The sequence below is a fragment of the Thamnophis sirtalis genome, unplaced genomic scaffold, assembly GCF_051295495.1.
Source record: "Thamnophis sirtalis isolate CommonGarterSnake01/CBP01778 unplaced genomic scaffold, rThaSir2_p1.2 scaffold_3, whole genome shotgun sequence".
Taxonomy (NCBI): domain Eukaryota; kingdom Metazoa; phylum Chordata; class Lepidosauria; order Squamata; family Natricidae; genus Thamnophis; species Thamnophis sirtalis.
In genome coordinates, this window is record NW_028261383.1 from 15575385 (window position 1) to 15601600 (window position 26216).

Consider the following 26216-nt stretch of genomic DNA (forward strand, 5'->3'; position numbering starts at 1 on the left):
CCTTATTTAATATTAAGTAAGTAAGTAGTAGTAAGTAAGATTTTACTTAGTAGTAGAATCATCTAATATTTTGATATTTTCACAGATATTATTATCAGATTTGATTATCCTTTTTTAGTGTATCATTGATGTTCTTGTACAAGATATTATAGTACTTGTTACTATTTACTGTTATGTATACATCTTTTTTTCTTTTTATGCAGATTTTCGTGTTGTCTTGTCTAGCTCTTTTTTTGTATTTTGTATCTTTTTCCCCCTTTTTTGGAGTTTGTATTTTAATGTTTCAAATAGAATAAAATAAAATGAAAGTAACATGAAAGTACCACATAGGTTAAGAAACAAAGTTTTCTGCTTTTCAAATTCCTGATGTATTTCCATTCTAGTTCCATCCCTTTCTGGAGAAGAATGAGTTCTACAATCTTTCTCATTGGAAACTCTACCTGGACCAAAATGGAGAAGTAACCGCAGATGTGGACATTGAGTTCCAGGTGTTTTTGCACAATGGGCGGTTAATCTATAAGAAAATGGGGGGTATTGAAGGACAGAAACTTGTTATCAACCAAGATACTCTTGCTTATCTAGATTTGGTTGAAAAGGTATGTGAAATATTGCCGCGTTTCTCTTTTTCCTAAAGATTGCAACCCATTTCAAGTGGATTTAGTCACCATGGTGAATGACCTTAACTGAGAGTCCAATGGAGAAAAGTTATTGTTTTTTTAGACCTGGGATGGTGAACCTATGGCACTCGTGCCAGAGGAGGCATGCAGAGCCCTCCCTAGGGGCACGCATGCTGTTGCCAGGTGCCCTTCTGCTTTCCAGCAGCTGGTCTTCATGGGCACCAGAGCACTGGAAAACAGCCTGAAATGAGCCCCCCAAATGGCCTGAAAATGGCCCGAAAAATGGCCAGAAATGGCCAAAAAACCCCAGGCATGCACATACTGGCCAGCTGGTCTTCATGGGCACTGGAGCACTGGAAAATGACCTGAAAATTCTCTCTTTTTTCAGGCTGTTTTAAGGTCATCTTTTGGGCCCAAATGGCCTGAAAACAGCCCCAAAAATGGCCTGAAAGTGGCCTGAAAAATGGCCAAAAATGGCCAAAAAAACCAGGCATGCACATGCTGGCCAGCTGATCTTTGGGTTTCCAGTGCTCTGGCCCACATTCACATACATTCCAGTCTGGGCACTCGATGGCGAAAAGGTTTGCCATCGCTGTCTTAGACTGATCTTTTGGGAGAGAGTTGGGGGACTTCAGGACTATTTCACAAAGATGTCATTCAGTTGTTAAGATATGGAACCCTGTCTTTATATTAGTAATATTCTTTTTTTTTTTTGTTTTTTTTTACAAGAACTTTTTATTTTCCATTTTTATAACATATAATCACATGTATACTATTACATAGCCAATATCATATTGTATTAAGTAATAATTATATCAGTTCCTCTTGCCATCAACTCCCGGAAAGATAAAAACCAATTATTAGCTCTTCTGCTCTCCACACACCACTTTCTTCTGCCTCTCTCCTCCCCCTCCTTACCTCCTTTCTTCCCTCCATCATCCTTTTCTACTCTACTTCCCCTTCCTTTCTCCTTCTCTTTTCTCCTCTTTCCACTCCTCCTTATTCTCCTCATCTTCCCCCCTTACCCTCTCTCCTATCCCTCTCTTCCTGTCTTTCTTCTCTCCTCTGCTTCCCACTCTTCCTCTCATTCACTTGGTGTATTTCAGCTTCTGAGCAAACTCTATTCTATGTTGGTGGTATTTATGCTTCCATATCAATATACTTAACATATCTTAGTTTTAAAGAAAAAATAAGAGAAAACCGTATATATGTGCAATCATATTACATTAAAATCTAACCCCCCTCGTCAAGCCTAATATACTTCCCTCCCTCCCAACCCCCTACAACTTTCCCTCCCCTGACTTCCCAGAACCCGTACACGGCATAAATCTTTAACAAAAACAGTCTAAAATATATTTGAAAAAAAGAATAGAAAATAGATAAAATCTTTAAATTGAACTTAGCTCCTCCTTGCTAGGCTAACTTTAAACAATTTATATCATTCCCGATCTTAATCATAAGCTATCTGGAATTTCTTAGTCCCGTATTTATTTTGTATATAATCAATCCATTTTTTCCAGTCTCGTTTATATCTCTCGTTTGAGTGGTCCTTAAGATATGCAGATATTTTAGCCATCTCGGCTAAATTTGTGACTTTCAATGTCCATTCTTGAATAGTAGGCGAATCTTCCTTCTTCCAGTATTGTGCCACCAACAATCTAGCTGCAGTTATTAAGTGCAAAATCAAATTAATCTCTACAACTATACAATCAGTAATTATACCTAACAAAAATAACTGAGTGGTAAACTTTATCGGAGGGGGCACCCAGATTTGAACTGGGGACCTCTTGATATGGAACCTTGTCTTAAGTTGGTTCAGCCATGACCAACATTGGATGCTGCATGATTATTCATTAGGACACCGACTGTAGTCCTTTTGTGTTTCTTCTACGATTCAGTATCTCCATCAAACTGGTGAGAAACCTTCAATGGCTGACATTTATGGTGCCAAAGCCTCAGTTTCTTTCTTTGACGGTGTCTTCATTAAGGTTTGGACTGAGTTGGATGAATAGAAGAGAATAACAGAGATGATTTAGGGTTAGGGTTAGAGGTGGAAGGGACCTTGGAGGTTTTCTAGTCCAACCCCCTGCTCAGGCAGGAAACCCTATACTAGGGATGTCAAACCCACAACCCACAGGCTGGATGCATCACATGCTTCTTCACCCCATCCCAGTTTAACAAAGGGGGGAAAGTCCCAATATGTCATGTGACACCGCCGTGATGTTGCAAGTTGACACCCCTTCCTTATACCGTTTCAGACAAATGATTACCCAACCTCTTCTCTAAAAACTCCCAGTGTTGGAGCATTCACAACTCCTGGCCACAATTTGTTCCACTGATTAATTGTTCTAAATGTCAGGAAATGCCTCCTGAGTTCTTGGTTGTTTCTCTCCTTGATTAATTTCCATCCATTGCTTCTTGCCCTGCCCTCAGGTGCTTTGGATAAGAGATTGTAGGGTTTGCTGCCTAAGCAGGGGGTTGGAGTAGATGACCTCCGAGGTCCTTTCCAACTCTGTTATTCTATTCTATTCTTCTTTATGGCCACCCCTGAGATATTGGAACACTCCTATCATGTAACTTCTAGTCCTTCTTGTCATTAAACCTGATCTATCTAATTCCAGCAACTGTCCTTTATGTGTTTTAGCCTCCTGTCTCCTAATCATCTGTGTTGCTTTTCTCACTGTATGGTCATGACTCTGAATAGGATCATGAATGGTTAGAGGTTATGATTCACTTGAACTGTTTTTCCAAGGGAAGTCCTGACAGACTACTCAACTAGACTTCATAGCTCTGGCTACTTAGCACAGGCACATTTTCTTTGGCATTCCTTATTTTTCTCCTTAGCCTTTGCCTGAGTCCAAATGTGTGGACAATTGTCGTCCTGGATTTGTCAAGCGCAAGCGAGAAGGAGAGCCAGTTTGCTGCTATGACTGTGTTCCTTGTCCAGAGGGAACCATCTCCACTCAGGAAGGTGGGTGACACCAAAGGAAAGGGCAGATTCATCCAAAGCCCTTTCATGACAGTGAAAGTTAAATGAGAGAATGAACCGCAACTGATTCTTTATTTATTTATTTTCAAACTGCACTATTTCTTTTCAAAGTGGAAGAATAGTAGAAAGACCTTAATTGAGATTGGAGAGTATGGTTATCTTTACTGCTGCCAGAGAAAGTATCTCTTCTGCTTTTTATTTTGGATATTTCTTTCCATATTTGTCTTTCTATAAATATCTGAGTTCTTTGAAATGTGAGGAATTGTCTTAGAACCTAGAGCTTAGAATTATTTTATTGTCACTTTGTGACATTATTAGTTATAATTAATTCACGGTTAGCCAAGTACACTAATAGGCATATATTAAAATGAAATTTCATGGCATAGAACTCTCAAAGGGTTACCAATGTCAATATACACTACATAAACATAAATAAATAAATAAATAAATAAATAAATAAATAAATAAATAAATAAATACATACATACATACATACATACATACATACATACATACATACATACATACTTATTCATGTACACTGAATAACAAGAAGTGAGTTTCCTTCTCACTTCCTTATGTACAGTATATAAAGTAACCTTCTCAGCTGTCCTTAACCACTCTCTATATGGACTTTCTATCTCAGGCACTGCTGCCATCAAAGCAAGTAGTGGTACAGTTTGTTAAAATGCTCTTAATCATGCTTCTGTAAAAAGTGGTCAGGGCAGAAGGAGAAAGAGGTGCTCTCCTCATTCCGACATGAGGAATGCAAACACAGGTTTGCACACTTCACTAAGGATGACGTGTGGAGAGACCAGTTCAGATTGTTAGTTATCTGCACCCCCAGATGCTTAATACCGTTGACCACATTTGCAGCTTCATCCCTGATATGGGGTGGAGTAAAACCTTGCCAGCTTAACTTTCAGATCTTCCTCCTAGAAGAATTATTGCAATGTACTCTACATGGGCCTCTCCTTGTGAATGACTAGAAGTTATTACTGCTCCACAATGAAGGGATATTTGGCAGGCTATGGGTGTACTTCATTACAACCTGGTCCACTAGCCATTCCAGGATTAGTTTTCTATACCAACCAACTAGATTTCAGAAGATTGGCATGTGTGGCATGTGTGGCATGTGTCGCATGTGTGTGTGTGTGTGTGTGTGTGTGTGTATGTGTGTTGCATTTGTGCTGATAAATAAATAAAGGGAGACTAGTATACATCTATTTCAAGCTATTTAGCTCTCAGCAGCTAGGCATATCCTTGCTGTGTGTTAATAAATGCATCTTGGAAAGTGCTCCTGGTATCAATTGTCATCTCAAAAAGATATTTCATAAAGGTGAAAGGATAGAATATTAAAGAAAGGTTTCCTTTGGTTTTTTTCAGATACAGAAAAATGCACCAAGTGTCCACCTGATCAATATCCAAATAAGAAACGAGTTCAATGTATCCCCAAAGTTATAATCTTCCTGGCTTATGAAGAACATCTGGGCCTCATCCTGGTTTCCTTTGCACTACTTTTGTTCCTAACCACACTGTTTATTTTAATCATCTTCATTAAATACCGAAATACATCCATTGTCAAAGCCAACAACCGGGATCTCTCCTACATCCTCCTGGTCTCCCTCCTGCTTTGCTTCTTGTCTCCTCTTCTCTTCATTGGTCAACCAAGGAAAGCCACCTGCCTTCTCCGACAAACAGTTTTCAGCAGCACCTTCTCAGTTGCAGTTTCTTCTCTCTTGGCCAAAACGATTATGGTGGTGCTGGCTTTCCTTGCCACAAAACCAGGAAATCGAGTGAAAAGATGGTTGGGGAAGACCTTGGCCAACTGCATCATCCTTTCTTGTTCTATTGTGCAACTTATCATCTGCTCCATCTGGATGGGGATTTCACCCCCATTCCCTGACTCTGATCTCCATTCTCAGCCAGGAGAGATCATCCTGCAATGCAATGAAGGAGCTGTTGTCATGTTCTACATCACTCTCAGCTACATGGGCTTCCTGGCGGCCATCTGCTTCACTGTGGCTTTCCTGGCCAGGAATCTCCCTGGGGCCTTCAATGAAGCCAAGCTGATCACCTTCAGTATGCTGGTTTTCTGCAGTGTCTGGGTGAGTTTTGTGCCCACCTATCTCAGCACCAAAGGAAAATTTATGGTGGCTGTTCAGGTCTTCTCCATCTTGTCTTCCAGTACTGGTCTGATGGGCTGTATTTTCATCCCCAAATGCTTCATTATCCTTCTGAGGCCACATTTGAATACAAAGGAGCAGCTTGCAACCAGGAGAGATGTTGAAATGTGAGACACAGGAGTGTCAACTCTCTATATGTTCCCGCAAGTGTTACCTAGAAAATGGTCCAAGTTGCTCTCCATGCATGACAAGGCTTCAAATCATTAAAAGGTGACTGTAAGATAGGATTGTGAGGAAGTTCTTGGAGTAGTGGGTGGATTTTAACAACCTGGAAATATAGAAGAATTGCATATGGCAACCATCACATCCTTGTTTCTCAAAACATTTTACCAAAACTGCTATGGCAAATGCAACTGATGTGTTTCTTTTTATTTAGACAACTGTTTATTGGGGGTAGCAACAGTATATCGGAAAGTAACTTGATGCTTACTAATTATGAATATTTTTTATACCATATATTAAATATGCTTATGTACTCTTATCATTTCATCTTCCTTTCTTGAAATGTAGAAATATGAGTGCATCCTTTCATTTCTTGGACTCCCTCACACTATTTTTCTGGAGGAAAATTCTTCCAGTGTACACTGAATAAATTATCTGCAGTGAGTGTAGGTTATTGGGGGTTTTTGGGGGGTGTCCTGTACTTTTTTCTACAGAAATTGGTGCCAGCAGTGAGATTCACAGTCTAAATCCTGGTGAACTCTTTATGATCACAGGGATTCAGATTTGGTGTTGTTTACACAATACAAGGATGGAATATCAGTTTTCTCTAATTGTTTGGTGTGCCTGAGTTCATTGGAGGCCAAGGAAGATGCATAGTAAAGATGACTATGGTTACAGCACAGAAACCGCTTTGGTCGCATTGACCAATGACCTCTGGAGAGCCAGGGATGGAGGCCACGCCTCCATCCTGGTTCTCCTTGACCTCTCAGCGGCTTTCGATACCATCGACCATGGTATCCTTCTGTGACGACTGCGGGAGGTGGGGGTGGGAGGCACTGTTTTGCAGTGGTTCTCCTCTTACCTCTCGGACAGGTCGCAGTCAGTGTTAGTTGGAGGGCAGAGATCGACCCCTAGGCCCCTAACATATGGGGTGCCGCAGGGTTCGGTCTTATCCTCCCTACTATTCAACATCTACATGAAACCGCTGGGTGAGATCATTCAGCGGCACGGGATAAGATACCATCAATATGCGGACGATACCCAGTTGTATCTGTCCGCCCCGTGCCAACTCAATGAAGCGGTGGACGTGATGAACCGGGGCCTTGAAGCTGTTAGGGACTGGATGAGGGCTAACAAGCTTGTGCTCAACCCGGATAAGACCGAGTGGCTGTTGTGTTTCCCTCCCAATAATTTGGCAAGTGTTCCATCTCTCAGGCTGGGGGGTCAAACACTACACCCCTCAGACAGGGTTCGCAACTTGGGAGTCCTCCTGGACCCACAGCTGACCTTTGACCACCATTTGTCAGCTGTGACCAGGGGGGCATTTGCCCAGGTTCGCCTGGTGCACCAGTTGCGACCCTACCTGAACCGGGAAGCCCTCACAACAGTCACTTGTGCCCTTGTGACCTCTAGGCTGGAGTACTGCAACGTGCTCTACATGGGGCTGCCCTAGAAGAGCATCTGGCGACTTCAGCTAGTCCAGAATGTGGCCGCGTGAGCGATTGTGGGTGCACCTCGGTTCACCCACATTACACCTATCCTCCGCGAGCTGCGCTGGCTACCTGTTGATCTCCGGGTGCGCTTCAAGGTGCTACTTGCCACCCATAAAGCCCTTCATGGTAGTGGATCTGGATACTGGATAATCCTGCCAATTACCTCCTCGCGACCAATTAGATCACACAGATTAGGCCTCCTCTGAATCCCATCTGCCAGTCAGTGTTGACTGGCAACTATGCGGAGGAGAGCCTTCTCGGTAGTAGCTCCAACCCTTTGGAACGATCTCCCCATGGAGATTCGTACCCTCACCACCCTCCAGACCTTTCGCACAGCCCTTAAAATCTGGCTATCTTGTCAGGCCTGGGGCTAAAGATTTAACCCACCCCCACCCGAATGGTATGAATGTTGTGTTCTTTTTAATTATGTATTGTTCTTATGTGTCATTGTTTGTATCCCCTTCCCCATGAGTTGCAAGCCGCCCTGAGTCACCCCAGGGAAAAGGGCGGCCTATAAATAAACTTTCAAATTCAAATTCAAATGACATGGGTGTGTGCGTTTTGCTGTGATATCACAATTGTCAATACATTGTTCTGACTACATTGGGTTATCTTCAGCATTTTCCTCCTCCAAGGCCTCCCCATTGGTAGGACATTTCATCACCATAGGTTGGGGATCCTCTTCCAGAGGGTGTTTGCCCTTTTCCTCCTCCGAGGCCTCCCCCTTGGTAGGACTCTTCATCACCTTAAGTTGGGGATCCTCTTCCAGAGGTTGTTGGCCCAGATGACTCTTCTGTGGTGGCATCTGGGGCCTTCTCTTTTCCGCCAGGGCAGTTAGCAATAGCAATAGCAGTTAGACTTATATACTGCTTCATAGGGCTTTCAGCCCTCTCTAAGCGGTTTACAGAGTCAGCATATTGCCCCCAACAATCCGGGTCCTCATTTTACCCACCTCGGAAGGATGGAAGGCTGAGTCAACCTTGAGTCGGTGAGATTTGAACAGCCGAACTGCAGAACTGCAGTCAGCTGAAGAAACCTGCATTGCTGCACTCTAACCACTGCACCACCTCGACTCTCTGGGTGCGCACTGGGGCTGGAGCCAAGCACTCTGACGCTGGGTGGCCAGGTTGACAGCAAAGGTGGCATTTTGTTGGCCCCCCCGAGGAAAGGAATCTAATTACATCTCTAAACTTAGGAACCGCCTCATCACATTGTTCCGCCATCCATCCTGTAGCTTCCACTTGATAATCCCTTCTTCCATTGTTGAGAACCTTTCTCTGTAGGAAGGTGGGGCAAGAACCTGTTGGGGCATTGCAGGTGAGACTAGACCCTGGGGGGGGGGGGAGTCAATCCCTGGGTTGGCCACTGCCCAGTTATCTGCCATGGTACCATCTGCTGAGGGAGGGCAGGTGCCCACTGGCATCCCCTCCATCTATGACCTGGGGTTAAGACCCATTCTGGGGGTTCCTGATTCACAGGTTGCAGTTCACACAATGATGGCTGGTTGGGGGGGGGTTATGTGCCAAGGGCCCCTCTGCTGGCTTGGAGGATTTCTGGCCCAAAGGCCCCTCTGCTGACTTGAAGGACTTTCCCATGTTGATGGCCCAGGAGGTGCCTACTGGCATCTTTTCCATCCATACTCTGGGAAGAAAGCATAATTTGTGGTGCTTCATTCACAAGCTGCAGCCTAATTTCCAGTGGCTGGCAAGTGAAAGATGCTGGCCAAATCCCTTCTTGCTGGCTGGGTTGAATTTCCCATTTTAATAGGGAATCTGTCTTCAACTCAGTTGCAGGATAATGGGTCATTTCATTTATCGCTGTTTGAAAGGAGTCAAAATCTACACTCCAGGTTTTTTTCCAAGCCTTGGCTGGGGAGAAGGAGGGGGAACATGCACTCACATTTAGTTGCTCACGTTGATCTGGGACTTTCATTCTCCCTCCGTGCAGTGAATTAGTTTTCCCAGTCCCCTCCGGCTGCATCTTCCCAGATGCTTTAATGACAGCTTTAATGAAGCCAATTTCATTACTTTTAGCATGCTGGTCTTTTGCAGTGTTTGGATCACATTCCTTCCCACCTATCTGAGCATCAAAGGGAAGTCCATGGTGGTTGTGGAGATCTTCTCCATTTTAGCATCTGGGGTTGGTCTCTTGACTTGTATCTTTTTCCCCAAATGTTACATTATCCTATTGAGACCCAGTCTGAATTGCAGAGAAACGATAATGAGGCACAAGAATCTCTTATGCTGGTGTGGAACTTTAATTTTGATTTGGGGGCATTTTTGTATTGGAACTGATTTCTAAAGTAGCATGAAATTAGACATGGGCTTCCCTATGAAACCACGGGAAATCACATGATGTGACGAAACTGGATTTCTTTGAGGATCAGATCAGCATTGTAATTCTTCTCCATGGGCCAGCTGGGGAGGGGAGATGGGACAGATGCCTCCTGTAGCACTTTGCTGGCTGAAACAGTCCCCTGCACCCCTACACCAGAGGCATTGTAAGCCAGATTTAAGTACCCATGAGTCAGATCCAGCCCACAGACCTTGAGTTTGACACCCCTGGTCTATGCTCTCTCTCTCTCTCCATCTATCTATCATCTATTTATCTTCTATCTGTCAGGATTCCAAGTAATACGTCCGTAGCAAACAGAACTCCAAGGCAAGTATATTCCTCAAAGAATAGTTTTATTAGACATATCATATTGGCACAGGCTGATGAAAACCGATTCTGAATGTTCCCACAGTTTTCACCTAATTAAAAGTAAAAGTTTTTCTCCTTCCTCAAACAATCAGTCACACAGTCCAATCAAGATGCTGTCCATTTGCCTGGTAACTTCACTCCTCCTCTCTCTGGCCACCTGTGTGAATGTCCTTGGTTCCCAGGAGAAAGTATATTGTTTGGGCTACAAAACCCCAGCTATCTCCATTGCCCCCTCCCTATCCCTCAGTTCCAGTGAGGCAACACTGAAGCCTCAAAATGGCCCTGGCCAGGTCAGCTTCAGGGTTGACATTGTCTGTCTGTCTGTCTGTCTGTCTGTCTGTCTGTCTGTCTATCTATCTATCTATCTATCTATCTATCTATCTATCTATCTATCTATCTATCAGCTCTCTAATGCTAACCTTGGGGAATGGTACAAATAGCCCTACTGCTCAGGACTCCCCAGGATATGAGGTTCACTGCTTATCTTTGGGGATTTCCCTCCTGCTGTTGATGTGGCATATCCAAGGCAGCTTCTAGTTGCCCCTGGTGTTTTTCATCCCAAAGCCAACTCAGAACCTATCAGCAGCATTTCCTAGTGGAAATGATGGTGCTAGAACAGATAAATAACAAAAAGTATCATAAATTGCATATATAACTGTTCTGACCCCCCTCGTTCCACACCAAAGCACACTCTGAGCCAGAGATAAATTACGACATTTAATTAACAGACAAACAGGTCCTTGGCAGCAACCCAAGACAAGCTTGGACAGCAATAAACACAGATAAGGCTTGGCAGCAATCCAACATTCGATTCTGTGTTGACTTCTGCAAAGAGGGGTGTGTGCACAAGCTTTTTATACTCTGGAGAGGAGCCTAATGACCACCAGCTGAGTGCAATCACCTCCTGTAATTGTGTAATTGTTCCTGACGCCTAGTCGCTCTTCGATGGCGTGCATCCAGGAACAACTCACTACTGGCCTCCAGCTCACTCTCCCTTGTCTCCTCCCCACTAGCCCAAGGCTCAGGCGCCTTCTGGTGGCCAACCAGCCTCTCTGCACCCTGCTCGGAGTCGGAACCCTGTCCAGGGTCCTCCACATCCTCCAGAGTCGACTCAGAGGGCCCATTGCTGTCGGAGTCTGGTGGTAGCTCCAACGGCTCCTGCTGGGCCACAACAAATAACATAGAGGCTTAAAGTGGTAGCTGTTAGGCCTGCAAGCCATCTTTTCTTTTTTGGACTTCAGGCTTTATATTATTCTACTATGTATTTTCTATTGTGGGAAAATGGGAGGTGGGATTATACTGAGTTGGGTGATATGTATCCATAACAAAATTCTTTCTGGAAAGCCAAGGTCATCCTTTGTCTCTGCACCTGGCTGCAATTGGGTGGGTGGAAGCTGCCAGCGTGGCAGTGGGAGATTGGACCATGTGATGGACTTGTGGGTGTGGGGGCAAGATCTTGAACTTTCATCTGGGTGGGAAAACCTGGAAGCTTTCAAATTTGGGTTTTCCCAGATGTGCTAACATGGCTCTCTTAATAAATTGGAACATTGAGCAATACCATGCCTTGGGGTATTGGCTATTCCGGCCAGTTTAGTGTCATCTGCAAATTTGATGAGTTTCCCTTCTGTTCCCTTATCTAAGTTGTTACTGAAGCTATTGAAAACTACTTTTGCCTGGATGGCCTTGCAACTGTCTATTGGAGTCTGGGTGGAGACCTCAGGATCAACCATGCAAGAACTTGAGAGACTTTGCAAAAGAAACCCCAAGCCACTGTGATATCCAGCCAAGGGAACTAGAAGCTGCCAATGCTCTGCCCTGTGCTATGCAGCCTCCATTGTCTTTGCAGACAAGCACCACCCAAAACTGATAGAAAACTGTGTGACATCTAAGATAACATGACTAAGAGAACAATGGACTACCAGTTCCTCTCTTATGCTAGACTCTGAGCCTCCAGGCTGGGACTGCTCAGCTCACTTGGTATCCAAAGATCAACTTCACAATAGCTCTTGCAGGATCCAATCTGAGTCAGTCACCAGGACCAGAGCTCTAGTTTTCCAAGCTTTTGAGCTGCAGCCCAACCTCAGGAAACTTCTCTCTCTCCAGAATGTCTCCTTCTGGAGAGACACATTCTAGAGATCAAGAGAAGATCCCTGAGGATGGGTCCAGCATGAGTTCAAAAACTTGGAAGAATAAACATCTGGTCTCAGTGACTGACTCAGATTGGATCCTGCAACATTATCCTGGAACACATATGGTATATTTGCCTTTATTACCAACTGTTCTTCTTTTAAAATGTACTGAGTAAAAGTACTAGTAAAACTGAAATGTGTTATACGGACTAAATGAAGGCAGTATGCATGATGCTCCTATTGAGAATCCACCTACTGTGAGAAAGATGCCTCATTTCTTTAGGCCATCTGAAATCAACCAGATCTCCAATTTTTCCCAACATCCCCCTGGGTTGCAATCTCAATGACAATCTCAATGATGTTTCAATGATGCACTTTCCACTTCTACTCTATGATTTGTAGATAAAGCATTTCCATTTTCCTATTTCAACATTTTGGAATTGTGTAATACAAGATATTAGCTTCTTAATGCTGTTTAATCATTTCAAGCAAAATCGTTGACCCTCTTATGAATGAAGAGGAGTTTGGGTCATCTTTGAGGGATGGAACAATGGAAATCATTGACAATTAAAATTCTGCTGGTTCACATTTCTACATTTCTTCTGTTTGTAAGTTGCTCCTTTGTATTTAGGTCCGGCCTCAGGATGATAATGTAGCTCTTGGGTATGAAGATGCAACCAAGCAGGCCAGCACTGGAGGATAAGATAGAGAAGACCTGCACAGCCACCATGTATTTCCCTTTGGTGCTTAGGTAGGTGGGCACAAAACTCACCCAGACACTGCAGAAGAGTAGCATGCTAAAAGTGATCAGTTTGGCTTCATTGAACGCTCCAGGGAGATTTCTGGCCAAGAAAGCCACTGTGAAGCAAATGAAAGCCAGAATTCCCATGTAGCATAGTGTGAGGTAGAACATGGCAACAGAGCCTTCATTGCATTGCAAGATGATCTCTCCAGGCTGGGAGTGGAGGTCAGAATCAGGGAAAGGGGGAGAAACTCCCAGCCAGATGGAGCAGATGATAATTTGGACACCAGAACAAGAAAGGATGATGGAGTTGGTCAAGCTCTTCCCCAACCATCTCTTCACTCGGTTTCCAGGTTTTGTGGCCAAGAAGGCCAACACCACTGTGATTGTTTTGGCCAAGAGAGAAGAAATGGCAACTGAGAAGACAATGCTGAAAACTGCTTGTCGGAGAAGGCAGGTGGCTTTCCTTCGTTGACCAATGAAGAGTAAAGGAGACAAGAAGCAAAGTAAGAGAGAGACCAGCAGGATGTAAGAGAGGTCCCGGTTGTTGGCTTTGACAATGGAAGTTTCTCGGTATTTAATGAATATAATCAAAACAAGGACTGTGGTTAAGAACAAGAATAGGGCAAAAGATACAAGGATAATGCCCAGATTTTCTTCATAAGACAGGAAGATTATAATTTTGGGGATACATTGGATTCTATCCTCATTTGGATATTGATCAGGTGGACACTTGGTGCATTTTTCTGTATCTGAGAATATGAAAATGATTATTTTTTAACAATGTCCCCATTCACGTTTTAAGAAAAAGCTTCTTGGGACAACAGCTGGGGCCAAGAACATTTTTCCCCATGCATGTTTTAACATTTCCCCAGAATAAAAGTAATAAGAATGAAATTTTCTAATATATAAATATATTGCTAAGATCTATGGAATTTGGGCAAATCCTAGGAGCTGGAGAACCTCATGTTTAATGTGCAGAACCTCGATAGGAACCTACAATGTTAAAAGTTAATAATGAATCTGTCAAATCCTACTACATCTAACTAGTCTTTCTTTCAACTTCTTTTTGCTTAAATAAATGGAGCAGAAGATAAACAAGAAAGAGTTGAGTTTCAATCTTTCTTTTAACTTGTACTTTCATGAAAATGCTTTGAATGGATGTTGTAACTACCACAAGGCCTGCCATTTTCTTTGGTGTGACTCACCTTCTTGAGGGGAGACGGTCCCCTCTGGACAGGAAACACAGTCGTAGCAGCAAACTGGCTCTCCTTCTCGAGCCCGCTTCACAAATCCAGGATGACAGTTTTCCACACATTTGGACTGAGGCAGAGTCTAAGCAGAAAAACAAGGAATGCCAAAGAAGATATGTTAGGATGCACGTCCATGTGTTGGAGAAAGAAATCACTGACAACTTGTAGCACCTAAAACTCATCAACCACTCTAATTAAACAGCTTTCTGAAAGGTAAAAAAAAGGATTTGCACTCTGCAAACCTCCCTAAAATGGCCCATTTTTTACAAAAATGGGCCCATTTTTTTTTCAAATAAAAGGCATGAATAGTCTTGTGGGGCTTGCCGAGTGCTCCGGGGGGGGGGGCAAAAGGAGCAAAAAACAGCCCATTTTTTAAAAAAACAAGCTGATTTTTGTCAAAAAAAATGCATGCATAGCCTTGTGGAGGCTTACAGAGTGCTGATGGGGGCTGGGGGTCAAAAAACGGCCCATTTTTTGCTCATTTGTGCCATCCCCAGCCCCCAGGAGTTCTCTGAAAGCCTCCATAAGGCTAGGCACGGCCATTTTGGTGAAGGGGTGGGGCTTCGAGAGGCAAGAAATGCTGTATTCAATGTATAAGACGCACCCAGATTTTCAGCCACTTTTTAGAGGAAAAAAGGTGCATCTTATACGCCAAAAATATGGTATGTGTCAGGCCTGCAGCCATGTTCCTTTTGGATCTTTGGCCTGCCACATTCTATTCTACTATGCTGTTTCTATACTAGGGAAATGGGAGAGGGGATGGTACGGAATAGAATGTTATGTAGCCAAAAGAAAATTCTTTCCGAGATTGCCAAGGTCATCCTTTGTCTTGGTACCTCTGCACCTGACTGGAACTGGATGGGTGGAACTGCCAGCATGGCAGTGGAAGATTGGATCATGTGATGGACTTGTGGGTGTGGGGGCAAGATCATAAACTTTAACTTGGGGGGGGGGGGAGAAGCTTCAGATTCAGGTTTTGCCCCAGATGTGTCAGCATGGTTCTCTTAAGAAATTTGAACTTTGAGCAATACTTTGCCTTCGACTCTAATTTAATTTTGGATGCTATCTGGAATGCTGACAGTATGTTAACTAAAGAGTCTCTAGCCTTCACTTAGACAAGTATGAACTCTCTAACTAATTCCAAATAGTTTCAGGAGACATAACTACTGACAGATTCTTCATTTAGTTCATCCTTTTTGCCTTTGGAATCGCTCATTGATATAAAGGACTTTTTTACTCAATAAAGTCAGGAGGGATGGAATTAAAAAAGGATTTAAGCATTAAGTGACATCCTTCCCATGGCGGTATTTAAATTTATTGCTCCATTCTTCATGTATCCATGATTTTAAAGTACGATGATGTATTCATGTTAAATTATAGAATCAGATTTATTCTGGAAAAATTGGCTAAAGTTTTATTCGATTAGATTTATGAAAATATGATAAAACTGTGATGAAGAAAGAAGCTTATCATTGTGCAAAGTTTCTTCAGGACTACATAAAATATTGTAAAGTTACTTCCCTTTGAATGTAGTCTAAAATAGTCTCCCAGTTGAGATACATAGGAAAAGGTCCTTACAAGTAGAAGTGTCAACCTTAAAAGGGAGTGTCTTTGTTTATTTGTATATATTTTCTTTAATTTCTGTGGCTGACATCTTACTCAGGTGAGAATAAAACCAAGTGCCTAGTGTCCGAATTGTAGTTGTATGAGAGAGAGATAAGATCATGAAAACATATCCCAATAAAGGAGAATATTTGTAGCTCAGAGTTGGAATGAGTGTCTCTGAGCTTGCTTGTTTTCTTGCAGACAATTTAATAACAAACTAGATAACATCATCATTGCTGCAGGAGATGAAGATGAGTATGAGCCTTTGTTGGAAAAAAAGAATTCTAAGGCACAGATAGACCTCTGACGGACTTCAGATAGACATCCAAGGCATGGTCCTTTCCATTGAAGAACTACAATGAGGCGACACCAACTGGCATGGAAAGGCAGACCTACATTTATTATTATAGTTAAATTTGGAGCCTCCTTTCTACTCAGCAAGACTTAATATCAGAAACAATCATGATAAACAATATCACTCCAGGGTTATCAGATGAAATGCCCTCTTACAAGTCAAAACCCAAATCTAAGTAACATTTCCTTTCAAGTAGCACTGCAGGCTACTGCTAGATTAGCAGGTCAGCGGTTCAAATCTCACCGGCTCAGGGTTGACTCAGCCTTCCATCCTTCCGAGGTGGGTAAAATGAGGACCCAGATTGTTGGGGGCAATATGCTGACTCTCTGTAAACCGCTTAGAGAGGCCTGAAAGGCCTATGAAGCGGTATATAAGTCTACTGCTATTGCAAGTTGTCCCTTGTAATTCCAATATCAGGAGCAGAGGTGGGTTCCTACCAGTTTGCACCAGTTCGGTAGAACCGGTTCATCAAATCTACCAAACGGGTTAGAAGAGGTTCCACCAGTGGACCCGGAAAGCAGGCTACACCCACAGAAGAGGTTCCAAAAATTTTTGAAACTCACCACTCACTCACACACACATAAACACACACATGCACACACACAGACTCACACAGAGAGAAAGAGAAAGAAAGGAAGAAAGGAAGGAAGGAAGAAAAATGAAAGAAAAAGTGAGAGAAAGATGAAAGAAAAAAAGGGAAAAGGGACAGAGAGACAAAAGGAAGGAGAGAGAGAGAGAGAAAGAAAGAAAATACATGGCCAGCAAGCCACTCCCACCAGGTCACATGGCCAGCAAGCCACTCCCACAAAGGAGGCCACACCCACAGAATAGCTTCAAAAAAATTGAAACTCACCAATGATCAGGAGCATCTTTTCTATCAATCGTGTTTCTATGTTCCAGTTTCCTGGGTCTGGGCATCATCTCACATTATAATTTCAGGGGAATTGAATGCTTTGGACTCCTTCCAATGAGCAGTAGGGTGAAAGGCTAATAATACTGGCCACAAAATTTTGGCCATCGTATTACTAACTATGGAGCTTCCCTTTAAGTGGACACTGTCCCCAGCCACAAGAGTCTGAATCCCAAAGCATATTTGACACAGAGACCAAGAAGGTATCTATCCAGTCTTGATTCAGTTCGGGACTCAGCCCAAACCTGAACTTCAGGCAAATGGTTATCCAACATCTTCTTAAAAACTTCAGTGTTGGAGCACCTACAAGTTCTGGAGGCAAGTTGTTCCACTGATTAATTGTTCTAACTGTCAGGAAATTTGTCCTCAGTTCTAAGTTACTTCCCTCCTTGATTAGTTTCCACCCATTGCTTCTTGTTCTACCCTCAGGTGCCTTGGAGACTTCCTCTTTTTTGTGGCAACCCCTGAGATATTGGAACACTGCTATCATGTCTCCCCTAATCCTTCTTTCTATTAACCTAGGCATACCCAGTTCCTGCAACCGTTCTTCACAAGTTTTAGCCTCCAGTCCCCTAATTTGGGAACTGTGTAACATAATTGCTTTCTCCTTTGCTATTCTAGAATAATAAACAAGCAAAGTTGAACATTTATCACCTAGCACCTCATGTTGGACAGTATAGAATCAACTTAAAACAGTGCTCCATATTTTAACATATAAAGGAAACCTTGATCACAAGTACTGATGTCTTCTAAGCAGTTTAAGCAGTCTGAGATTTCTACTCCTCACATTTAATTCTCAATGAAGGTCAACCATCTTGGTGAATTGACTTGGCCAACTTAAAATGGATGCTCAAGCTTTTGATGATAGAGAATGGACACCAATATTTCTCCCACCTTATTGAGCAACTTTAGCAACAACAGAGTATCTTTATTGACTGTAAAGGTCTGCTTTTCAAAACTCCCCAGTTGCTCATCACTGGGATCCAACAGGGGAAGAAGCACCCAGCTTATGATGTTCAGATCTGCTGTTATATCTCCATTTTGATCCAAGTACAATTTCCAATGGGAAATATTGCAAAACTCATTCTTCTCCAGAAAGGGATGGAACTAGGATGGAAACATCCAGGAATTTTAAAAGAAGAAATTTTAGCTTCTAAACCATTATCTTGAAAAGGAAAAAATAAAAGCTCAGAGAAATTGGTCAATCATATATGGAAAGAATTGACCAAATTTGTTATTTTATTGTTTTTATTATTTATTATTTTTACAAATAAATCAAGACTGCTAAGATATCCAACAGATTTTTATTTCTTTCTATTTTCCCTACATAAACACCCCTGTGAGGTTGGGCTGAGTGAATCACTGGTCACAGCCATCCAGATGGCTTTCGTGATTAAGGCAGGATTCAAACTTACAATCTCCTACTATCTAACTTCCTGCCATACCACATTTATAATTACCCCCAACTTTTCTTATTAGATTTGTGACTGCTGGTGATCTAACTCAGAGGTGGTATTTTGCCGGTTCACCCCAATTCGGGTGAACCAGTAGTGGTTTAAAGGAGCAAAAAGGAAAAGGTTAGCATACAGCAGAATTTAAAGTTTGGCTAAAGGCGTGGTTTAAAGATGAAGTTTTTAGTTTTGCTGGTCATAATGTTTGCAGTTGATTGGATGTATTGCTGTATAGAAGAGATGGTCTGCATCCAGGGCCGGATTTTCCTATAGGCTAACTAGGCTTCAGCCTAGAGCCTCAAGATCAAGAGGGGCCTACATTCAAATTGCTAGCAAAATTAAAATTACACTATTCTAAAAACAGTGAACAGTAAAACACTGAACCGAAAATAAGGAGAAATTCTACGCATATGACTAATAAACAAACATAAAAATGTATTGGTTAATATCATTCCAGCGCCGCGGCAGTTGGGGAGCCCGCCCACGTTCCCAGCACCGCCGGTCGGGCAAGAGGCGCGGCCGCTCCCAATAGCCGCCCCGTCGACAACGGAGCCCACCAGCGGCCAGGCAGGTGAGGGCGAGGGGGCTGAGCTGGGCAGCTGAGCGCAGCAGGGGAGGCGGCTGGCCTTGCTGCCTTTGCCGCAGAGCAGAGCCTCCCTCCGTCGGGAGGCCAGCTATATATATTGATATATATTGATATATATCACAGTAATGATGTATTTTATTGTCTCTCATGTAATTTACAAACTTAAAAATGGAAGGTGAAAGGGCCTCATAAGAATATGAATAGCCTCATAGGAATAGCCTAGGACATTCTGCTTTTACTGAAATTTCTGGAAAACCAAATAAACGGGGACCTTATAGCCAGCCTAAATTTTCTTTTCAAAGTTTTTCCCCTCTAAGCTTGCAACTGGATTGCATTTTTCTTCCTACACTAGAGAAGCAATAATGGGGACAGAGAGCTAATTGATACATAACTATTCAGTTGCAAGCAATGTAAAACTAATTGGGGTGCTAGTAGATGTTTCTGCAGTTAATAATATTAAGGTTTCTGCTAAGAAAAATCTCCCATCCCCACAATTTTATTTCCTGAGTGATTATATTGGTCAACCTATTGATCTTTTGTGGCACATGGGGTCTCCACTGAAGTTTCATGGATTCTGATAAGGACTACATACCTCCCATGGCTGAAGCCTTGGAGGGCCCAAACTCTCGGCACCCTTCTTGCTTCTCCTCCTGGATCTGGAGGAATATGCAGCTTTCAAGGTGTAGGCCAGAGTCTTAAGAACACTATGCAAATGATAGTGAATAGTGATAAATTGACTTCTCCATTCTGCCTCAGACTTCAGGAGTGCTTTCTGAGTGCATCTTTTCCGGCCTTTGACAGAAAACATGAGCTTTGCAAAAGAACAATAAAAATGCTGCTCTTCAAATTTCACTAAGTGTTTGTCTCCAAAAACATCATCTTCATAGCCATCTGGCCTTGTCTTTTGCTGAAAAGCAAAGCTCCAAATATTATGGACGTATTTATAAAGGCTCTCCTGTCCCAATACCATATAGCCAATAGTTCCCACAATCCAGATTTTCCCTCCAATAGGTCCTGGCATATCTTCAAATGTTAACTGTAATGTAAGAATTCTGTCCCAAACGCTAGCATATTCTATGTAGTTTACAAAGACGTTGACTTGTCTCCACTTAGAGAGGGCCTCCCTGAGGGGTGCTGCGTGTCCAGTGGCTGAGAATCGTTGAGATATAACAACACAAATTCCATTCCTGACAAGCACAGGAGTAAACGTCCTCATGAAGTTCTCTCCTTCTTCTGTGTCTGAAGCAAAGAGACCAATCAAGGTCCACCTGAAATGGAGGAGCACTTGGACAATTGCTGGGTACTGGATCCCTCTTTTGGGGAGGATCCGGTGGAAAAAAGGGAATAGACTTTTATCATGCAGAGCCTCTGAAATAATGGCATCAGTGATCTGAAAAAGCAATAAAGAATGCTGTGCTATATTTGGGGTCAGATTAAGTGCAAAATACAATACGTTAATAAATCCAACTTGCTACTCATGAACATCTTAGAAAAGCTTATTGTGGTGGCATAGTGGTTAGAATGCAATATGGCAGGCTAACACTACCCATAGCCTGAAGTTTGATCCTGACCAGCTCAAGGTTGATTCAGCCTTCCGTTCTTTGGAGGTTGATACAACGTGGACCCTAATTGTGAGGGTCAAATTGCTGACATGGTAAACTGCCCCTAGAGAGTGCTGTAAAGTACTCTGGAACAATACATAAGTCCAAGTGTTATTGCTATTCCTATATTACAAATTATAATTATTATTAAACCATATCAAGATACAGAATATAAAGTACAGAATATTAACAACACTGTACATAAATATAAGCAAACAAGTTAAAAAGAATAAAAAATGCAAATCACAAAAATCCACATCGAATACACACAGCATTGCTGGTAAAATTTAAATTATCTGTATTTGTTTTGACAGCGTGACTATTATTATGGGATAAACCCAGGAGCAAAACACAGCACATTGCACACAGAGTCTTTAGACAATTAATAGTGGTTTATATATACATATATGTATGTGTGTGTACATATATATGTTTGTGTGTGTGTGTGTGTGTGTGTGTGTGTGTGTGTGTTGCATTTGTGCTGAAATAAAGGGAGACTAGTACAGATCTATTTCAAGCTATTTAGCTCTCATCAGCTAGCCATACCCTTACTGAGATTTGAAGTAAGCCATTATATATCTTAATTATCATATATATATGATAATTCTCTTACCAGTCAGCTACGGATGCAAGGAGAGAAAATAGGATATACAACGAGAGAGAAAAATGTCCTCTAATAGCCACATATATATAGACACATCTTAAAATGGTAAATAAGTTGTGTGGGCCCCAAGCGGATTGGGACTATCCCAATCCACAGCCACAATGCCTATAAAGGCCATGGTGAAAAGCAACTCTTGAATTTTATAGACAAGACAAAGATAAATGTTCCCTCTGTCCGATCATATCCCACCCTAGGGGGTGATGCTCATCTCTATTTTCTAGGTGAGAGAGCCAGAGTTGTCTGAAGATGTTTCCATGGTCATGTGATCAACATGACTAGAAGCCGAGAAACACAGAACACTGTCACTTTCTCACTGAAATGGTACATATTTATCTACTTGTGTTTCCATACTTTCAAACTGCAACGTTAGCAGGAACTAAGGCAAGGATGGGAGCTCACCCCATCACATGATGCTTGGATCTCCAACTGCCAATCATCCAATTGACAAGCCCAGCATCTTATCCACTAGGTAACCGCATCCCTTGTAGACAAAATATGGTTGGATTTATGGTTCATCCACTGCAACTCCACTCACTCACAAGATAGAGAAAGACATACACACACACACACACACACACACACACACACACACAAACCTGTGGGATTTTGTAGGCGGCTACTAATGTTGACATCTGGATGGAGATTTCCATCTTAGCCCCATCAACAAGAGCCAAGAGGTTTCCCATCCTTCCACAGCTGTAGTTGGGAACATTGGCTTCTCCAGTAGAGAGGATGTCCATCAAGGCTTCTGAAGTGCCAAGAGCATTGACATAGTTGTCATGGATGTTGTAGCCCAGTGTGAGATTGTGCAGAAGCTGGGGGTTCTTGTTGATCATTTGAATGGCGAAAATCAGGATCCGTAGTTTAAAATTATTTACCGTACTGTGAAAAAAAATGTTCATGTTGTTATCACCATCAACAGAAACATTTTTTTCAATTTAATCCTCTTTGTCTCCAGAAGCCTACTGAGTCTTAAGGTAGTTGAGATCCAAAGTCAAATACAAATTATAGGCACCTATGATGATATATATTTTATGAGCATTGAGACGATGGGATGAAGATAGTCTTCCACCACAGTTAAGAATCACATATACAACATTATTTGTAGCACTCCTATTTTTCATTTGCCTAGTAACCTGCGCTTAAAATCATTCAATCATTAAAGTACAACCAATATAAAAGGAAGACTTTTCATAACTTATCCAGAAAAGCTACTATAAAAAGTCAAGAGAAAAGAAGAACTAGGGGAAACATGATAAAAGTATTCCACTATACTGCTGCAAAGAGGAGTAATAAATTTATTTTCCAAAGAACCAGTAGTTATTTAAATATGGAAAAGGGCTGGGCAGAGGCATCTATCACCTTTTCAATCATTACTTTAAACCAACCTCAGAATTTTAGTGATGAGCACTGGACAGGAATGGAGAAATAATTTGGACTTGTTTCATTTGCCTCATCGTTGGATTTGAATCTATTCCACAAAAAGAGGAAAGCCATAGAAATCAAAACAATTCAAGATATTAGAGAGCAACATAGGAGTAAATGAAATAAAAAGAAAACAAGAGAGTTGGAATTGCTAGTGGAGGGAATGCAACTCTGTCACATTGAATAACTTACGAATGAGACGGACTTGTAGGAGCCATGTTGAAAGGCAACATTTCAAGCGATATTCTTGTCATAGAGGTGACTATACCAATGAGATGGTCTCCTGGCAGATAATAGTTCCATGGTTTTTTCCCATCTTGGGTCTCAAAATTCAGCGGGCATTTCATTCCAAGCTTCACAGAGACTCCCCGAGACACCAATACCAGTAGAAGCAGAGAATCCATCATTTATAGAGCTGAATCAATTTCTGTTTCTAAAGAAAAGCAAAAAGAAAGATTAGAATAATTCAAAACATCCTCACTTTTCTGACTCAGATAATCAATCCAATCTTCACCTGGAAAGGAGAGAAATGTACAATCTGAAGAAACTTGTGCCATATAGTGTGACCTGAGGCATTTATTCTTTTCTAATACAAGATCATTTCACTTTGCCTTAGTCTGATGTTTACTTCAAACACAAAGACAGTAGTAGCAGATGAGGTTGGAATATCCAGGATGGTGATAATTACAGTGAGAAACAACTTCTCCTCTGAGGATCCTGAAATTCTTCCATAGTTTCATGTGCAGAGGGTCAACCGGAGAAGAGCATGTAAGCAAAAAGTCAGAAATATATCTCTGGGGCTGTTGTGGTCCTTCCTGTCAGGATATGCCCAGATACTGATGGTGTAGGAAAAAGGTTCAGCACCCAAGGAATTGACTTCTGCTTTTCTTCCTCATGGTGCCTTGTCTCCAGAGGCTACTGAGGAAGGTCACCCAGAGTTAGAAAGTTTGGTTAAACTCTACATTGATGACACAACTTGAGTACTTTCTATCTTCTAATGAAAAGTTCCTTGAACCCTCCCTAGTGCTAAGAGTGGGATCTTTCTGTGCTCTTCTTTTCAATGAGATCTCCATTTATTAACCCTGATTTTAAAATTCTTTGTGCCCAAAGTGTAATTTCATTTTTCATCTGTTCTAGAAATATCCATTTTTTGATAAAAGGCAACCAAGAGTCCAGGAATTGACAACCTAGGTTTAGGTTTAGGTTTAGGTATAGGTATAGGTATACGTATAGGTATACGTAGAAAGATATATATTTCCAGTATCTTTCCAGGTATTTGTGTTAGGCTGATGGCTCCATGGGTTCCAAAGTCTGGAGCTTTTTATTCAAGATGGAAACCTCATCAGCTCTTTTCCAGTCCTCTGGTAGTTCCCTGGTGCTCCAGGATTTTTAAAGATATGGTATGATTGTTGTGAGGGATGTGGTGTCTCAGTGGCAAAGTTGCTCAGCTTGTCAATCAGAAAGGTCAGCAGTTTGGTGGTTTGAATCCCAAGTGCCATGTAACCAAGTGAGCTCCTGTTACTTGCCTCAGCTTCTGCCAATCTAGCAGTTTGAAAGCATGTAAAAATGCAACTCCATCTGGAGTTGACAGGAAGTTTTTCAGCTGGAAAGACATTTGGGGTGTGGACTCTTAAGAGTCTCACATGAACCCTATCTGACAAACCAGCTTCAAGATCATTTTTTGGATCTGAACCTGCCCGGAAGGGGGGGCAAAGAAAGGCAGTATCTCATCAGACCTAGAGGGAGGCAACAGGTCCCTTGAAGGTCAGAGATTTGCCCTATGAATCGGAGTCAGGGCAGCAATCTGGCAGACTCATATGGTTCCTCACTATCCGAGTCCATCAGCAGCTCAACTGGATCCTGCTGGGCCACAATAGACATATATAGAACTTTTAAGATGATGAATAAAGTGAGATGTTTATCGCTTGTTATTTTATATAATAGATTAAGAAAAGTATAACAAACACTGAACAGTGAGGATTGCCATTTAGAGACAATTAATGGTAATCTAATCCAAGATATGGAAAAATGGAGAGGGAACATGAAATATATCTACAAAGGTAGGGTGACCAGATGTCCCGCATTTGGCGGGACAGGCACACGTTTCAATAATTTTCCCCGCATCCCGTCGCGTATTGAAAAAGTACCGATTTTCCAAAAGAAAGAAAATCAATTTTAAAAAGGACGCTGTGAAAAAAAAAATTCTAAAGTGTTGTTCCTGATGTGGCCTTTAGAGGGCAGTGTTTCCCTCCCTCCCCTTTTGTGCGTGCGCGCGCCGACGTGTGCCATTTTTCTGCAGGGAGAGCGATGGTAAGGAGGAGGTTAGGTCCTGGGCCAAGCAGCTCAGCCATCAGAAGTTTTTTTTTCCCCCTGCTTCTTTTGGGCGCCGCTCTTCTGAGCCATGCCGTGGAAGCCACTGTCAATCTGGTCTGGGTGAGTCGAGAGGAGGCAGGCGGGGATCCAGTTGGGAGAGGCTGGTGATGGGGGTAGCTTTTGAAAGGGTTGGGAGGCATGGGGGAAGGCAATCGGGGGAAGGCTGCTTTGCAACTGCCAGCAAAGTCCCATCCCCCGCTCTTGCCTTTCCTTCTGCTTGCTCCATCCCAGCAGAGGTTGAGCCCGCCTCTTATTTGGACTTCCTGCATCCCCCCCCAAACGGAGCACCCCATTTCAAGCAACGAGGGGCGGCAAGCAGGGCAGAGTTGCAAACACCCCCCTCCCCCCAAGGCTGTAGGCGAAAGTGCTCTCCAGCATCCCTCCCTGCCCTGCCTTCCCAGACCCAGAGCCATCTCTGTGGAGATCCTTTTTGGCTTTAACATGAAGCCTTGAGGGGGGAACAGGGCGCACCCAGGCACCTCTGCCCCTGAATCAGGAACGCTGGAGAAGCGGGCGCAGATCGCTGGCTTTTTAAATCAACTTTTTGGAAGGAGGATGGGAGGATGGATGGGGCGAGTACTAAAGGCATCCCGGCTGAAATCACTTTAAAAAAAAGCCATTTAAAAAAAATCCCACTTTTAAGGCGGTGAACAGATCTAATGCTCCTTCCAACTCCCCACAACAGAGAAAAGGGGGGGGGAGAGAAAGTTAGGGAAGGAAGGAAAGAAGGAAGGAAAGAAAGAGGGAAGGAAACAAGGAAGGAAGGAAAAGAAGGAAGGAAAGGAGGAAGGAAGAAAGGAAGGAAGGAAAGGAGGAAGGAAGGAAAGAAGGGAAAAAAAGAGTGACTGGCCCCATTTCATCCAAGCAGGTTTTCATGTCCAAAATGGGACTAGAAACTCCTGATTTCTTGTCTGGTGCCTGAACCACTAATGAAAAGAAAGACTAGGGGAGACATGATAGCAATGTTTCAAT

At 42.5% G+C, this 26216-nt stretch overlaps 1 protein-coding gene across 1 annotated transcript; it reads right to left on the reverse strand.

Moving 5' to 3' along the window:
* Positions 1-12862: 12862 nt before the first annotated feature.
* Positions 12863-23275, reverse strand: LOC148047269 (uncharacterized). Its single transcript, XM_087708017.1, has 5 exons — positions 23064-23275; positions 22141-22328; positions 19774-20420; positions 14230-14356; positions 12863-13773 (listed from the first exon to the last, which is right to left on the reverse strand). The coding sequence occupies exons 1-5, from the start codon at positions 23273-23275 to the stop codon at positions 12863-12865; spliced, it is 2085 nt and encodes a 694-aa protein (XP_087564143.1).
* Positions 23276-26216: the final 2941 nt, after the last annotated feature.

Bases quoted from the DNA above. Each gene is read 5' to 3' on its own strand.
- LOC148047269 (XM_087708017.1), bottom strand. From the start codon at position 23,275: ATGGATTCTCTGCTTCTACTGGTATTGGTGTCTCGGGGAGTCTCTGTG. The intron at 14,357-19,773 runs GTATGTAGTCCT...TTTTCTGCTTAG, and splicing joins CAAGGCTTCAGCCATGGGAG to ACTCTGCCTCAGTCCAAATG. The intron at 13,774-14,229 runs GTGAGTCACACC...TCATATTCTCAG, and splicing joins GACCGTCTCCCCTCAAGAAG to ATACAGAAAAATGCACCAAG.